The sequence below is a fragment of the Gymnoscopelus braueri genome (assembly GCF_963280865.1).
Source record: "Gymnoscopelus braueri genome assembly, chromosome: 13".
Lineage (NCBI taxonomy): Eukaryota > Metazoa > Chordata > Actinopteri > Myctophiformes > Myctophidae > Gymnoscopelus > Gymnoscopelus braueri.
Genome location: NC_137615.1, coordinates 38,232,672 through 38,236,079, shown reverse-complemented (window position 1 = coordinate 38,236,079; position 3,408 = coordinate 38,232,672). Strand labels below are relative to the sequence as shown.

Genomic DNA, 3,408 nt, shown 5'->3' with positions numbered 1-3,408 from the left:
GTCATTCCTGACATGCTGTTGATCAATTATAAGTCACACCTATATTTTAGCCTATTTAGTCTTATTCAGTGTGGTTATAATTCATCAAAATACATGATTAATTGGAGGATGCACACTTTTGTATATTTTTTTAACTGTCATTAAAATCAAATATTCAATGTTATTTGTAGGGATATCAACTCATCCTAATGACTCTCACTATTTTGTCTGATCAAAGGACAGTGTCCTTCATTTGACCAGGACGCTGCAGTGCATCCTTTCTGCGGTTAGCAGCTTCCAGGATCTTCTTCCTGGGCCCCAGCTGGATGCGAATGCCTTTGAGGTCTTCGTCAGAGCAAAGCATGAGGGCTTCGAGGTCCAGCTGCTCACGGCTGAAAGCCAGGGCAAATTCTGGCAAGGAGATTGCAGACAGGAAGGTCTCCAAAGGAGAGGTGTCTTCATCATCCTCGTCATCAAATCCCAGGTCGTCTTGGTTCCAAGGCAGTACAGCGTCACCATCATCTTGAAACTCGGTGTCATCTCCATGAGTGTCATACATCTCGTTCTGCACAAGGTAGCCAAGGTTTTCATTGCCACCACTGGGGATGTCATCAGACTCCAGCCCCAGTGTGTTCATGAAGACCAGACCTCCAAGACCGGGTCGATTGAAGATAGACTGTGTGGTTTGGCCGGGGTCGTCATCCTCCCCTGCCTCCCTCCTCATCCAGTTCTCATCGGACTCGTTCTCCTCCTGCTCACTGAAGACGTCCACAAACTCCGGCTCGCCCTGTGTTCCATTCTCTTGCTTAAAGAAGATGACGTTCCCATCCCCCCCTGGTCTCAACATTGTACCTTTATCTTTCTTGCCAAATTTCTTCTGCAGTGTGCCCTTAACCCTGGCAGTGAGGGAGCCAGATTTGTCTGAAGCGATAATCTTGGAAAACTGCTCATTGACACCACCGACAGCAGATAGTGAAGATGCCATGCTGGCCTCTGAAACAGACCCATCATCGCTTGCGCCTTGGTACATTTTATCCATCTTGCTCTGGTGTCTTTTCTTGACCTTCTCACACATCTTCACGCGTTTCTCTGCCTCTTTGGTGGCCTCGCGCTTCACATTGGCAACCTTCTTGGGATTCTGGGTTGTCTGCTGTGAGGCCGCAGCATCCAGGTAGCGCACGCAGTCCATGCGGTCACGTGACGCTGCAACGTCCATAGCTGTGTGGAATTCATTGTCTACGGCAAAGAGGTTGGCACCAAAATTCACGAGGAAGCTGAGGATGTGCATGTGGCCATTAGTGGCAGCATGGTGCAATGGCGTGTTCCCCCATATGTCACTCTTGTTTGGGTCCCCTCTGTGTGACACAAAACATATCATGTTTTTTGACAATTTACTATTATTTGTGGTACATTTAGTGTGGTTTATTAACAGAGGTTAACTGAGGTATTTCATGACACAGAGAAGCAATAACAATGAATGCAATTACGTAACGCATCATTAATGTGTAACAAACTACATTTCCTAAATACTGAAACTACACACAGCAACCAAACGTTTCTGTGGTTAATATGTAAGCTATTAAGGACTAAAGTCCTCCCATGTTCCCTCATCATGGCAATAAAAGTATTGATTGCAGTAACACAGCAACTGCATGTCATAAAACTCAATTTGCAAGCTTTGTGCCATGCTGATAATTCTTCAATGGAGAGACAGTATCTTGATGGCCACGGGTAAGATAATGAAGTTAAAGGGATCTAATTTGTAAAAATGTCCATCTTTACTGAACCTCCGAGAGGGTTCTCATCTCTCCTCCAAATGTTGTGCTAGCTGGTCATATTGAGGGAGAGAGGGTTGGTGGGGGTAGGGCTGGATAAAGCGTCTTTTGTTTTACAGAATTGTTTTGCCTGATTAAGCATTTGGCTGTCTAAACAGGTCCATACACAACAGTAGCAAGTTTGGACAGAAGTTGGGCAGGCTACTAACTGACCAATTTACAATATGGAAGTCACAAGGATAGATAAAATGCCAATAAAGCCAACCTTTGCTTTTTGATCAACAAGCCTATACTAGGCTATATATATATATATATATATATATATATATATATATATATATATATATATATATATATATATATATATATATATATATATATATATATATATATATATATATATATATATATATATATAAATATTTATATATATATAAATATAAAAAAATATATAAATATTTATATATTTATATATTTATATATAATTCATAATGTTTACACTTATTGGGAGCCTTGGGAGGCTATTACAAAATTGTAAATGATCATGTATCACACTCTTTTAACAGCTTTTAATACGCTTTTGAATTTTCATAGTTATAGATGATAGATTCTGTAGACCTCAGTTTTCGCACATGGATGAACAGGCCTAGCTGTAGTGTTAAGACAGAGATTTTATTATTTTATTCTGACATTTGTATTAGGCCTATTTCTCTGTTACAGATGACATAATCAAATCGACACAAGGCTTGTCCAAGGCTAGATTTTAACATAAAGTCAACTGAAACTCACCCTGTGGTGTAAAGTAACTAAGTACGTTTACTCAAGTACTGTAGCCTACTTAAGTACAATTTTGAGGTATTTTTTTACTTTGCTGGAGTACTTCTACTCCATTAAAGCTCAGAGGCAAATATTATGCTTTTACTCCACTACAATTATTTGAAAACTTTAGTTACTAGTTACTTTGTAGATTTGGATTATTATTACAAAACATACATTAACCACTTCAGCCCTATGTACATTTTGGCCATTTGAAAATAGCCGATATGCAAGCTCACAATGCGTCGCCATGCCACTCATTGTGAGCTTGTAAATCTGCTATTTTCAAAAGATTTGTAGCCTATGTACTTTCTACTTTTGGTACTTTAAGAACATTTTGATACTTTTGCATTTTTACTCAAGTAAATTTTAATTCCGGACTTTTACTTGTTTCTACATAGCAGTATTGATACTTTTACTTAAGTAAAAAAAATACTTTTCCCACCACTGTAGCCTACTCACCCTCTACTACAGATCAGCAGAAGAGCATCGCCATGGCCGTGGAAAGCAGCCAATAAAGTTGGTGTCATTCCATCCTCATCCCGGGCGTTCAGGTCGTTTCTGGTAGCCTCTTTCAGGAGGTCCAAGTAACCATCAATAGCTGCTTTGTGGTATCTGGACATACTGAAGCTTTTGGAAAATAATAAACTATAAATAAATCAAATAAAATAGTTATATGAAGTTTACATAAGGCGCAGCTAAACAAAATATGTCATTTTCTCCTCTCTTCCCCTCACTCGCATTAGTTGTGCCCTGGAGACTGGAGACTCCAAATGAGCGCTGGCTGGGCGTCAACATGATCTGCGTCGCAGCCCGCCATAAAATAGAAGCAAAGTCC

At 39.8% G+C, this 3,408-nt stretch overlaps 1 protein-coding gene across 1 annotated transcript; it reads right to left on the bottom strand.

Annotated features, from left to right (window-relative positions):
- Positions 1–211: 211 nt before the first annotated feature.
- On the bottom strand, positions 212–3,193 carry anks4b (ankyrin repeat and sterile alpha motif domain containing 4B; the record flags this gene model as incomplete). Its single annotated transcript, XM_080446388.1, has 2 exons — positions 212–1,334; positions 3,033–3,193. 2 exons carry the CDS (start codon positions 3,191–3,193, stop codon positions 212–214), a joined length of 1,284 nt encoding a protein of 427 aa, XP_080302514.1.
- Positions 3,194–3,408: the final 215 nt, after the last annotated feature.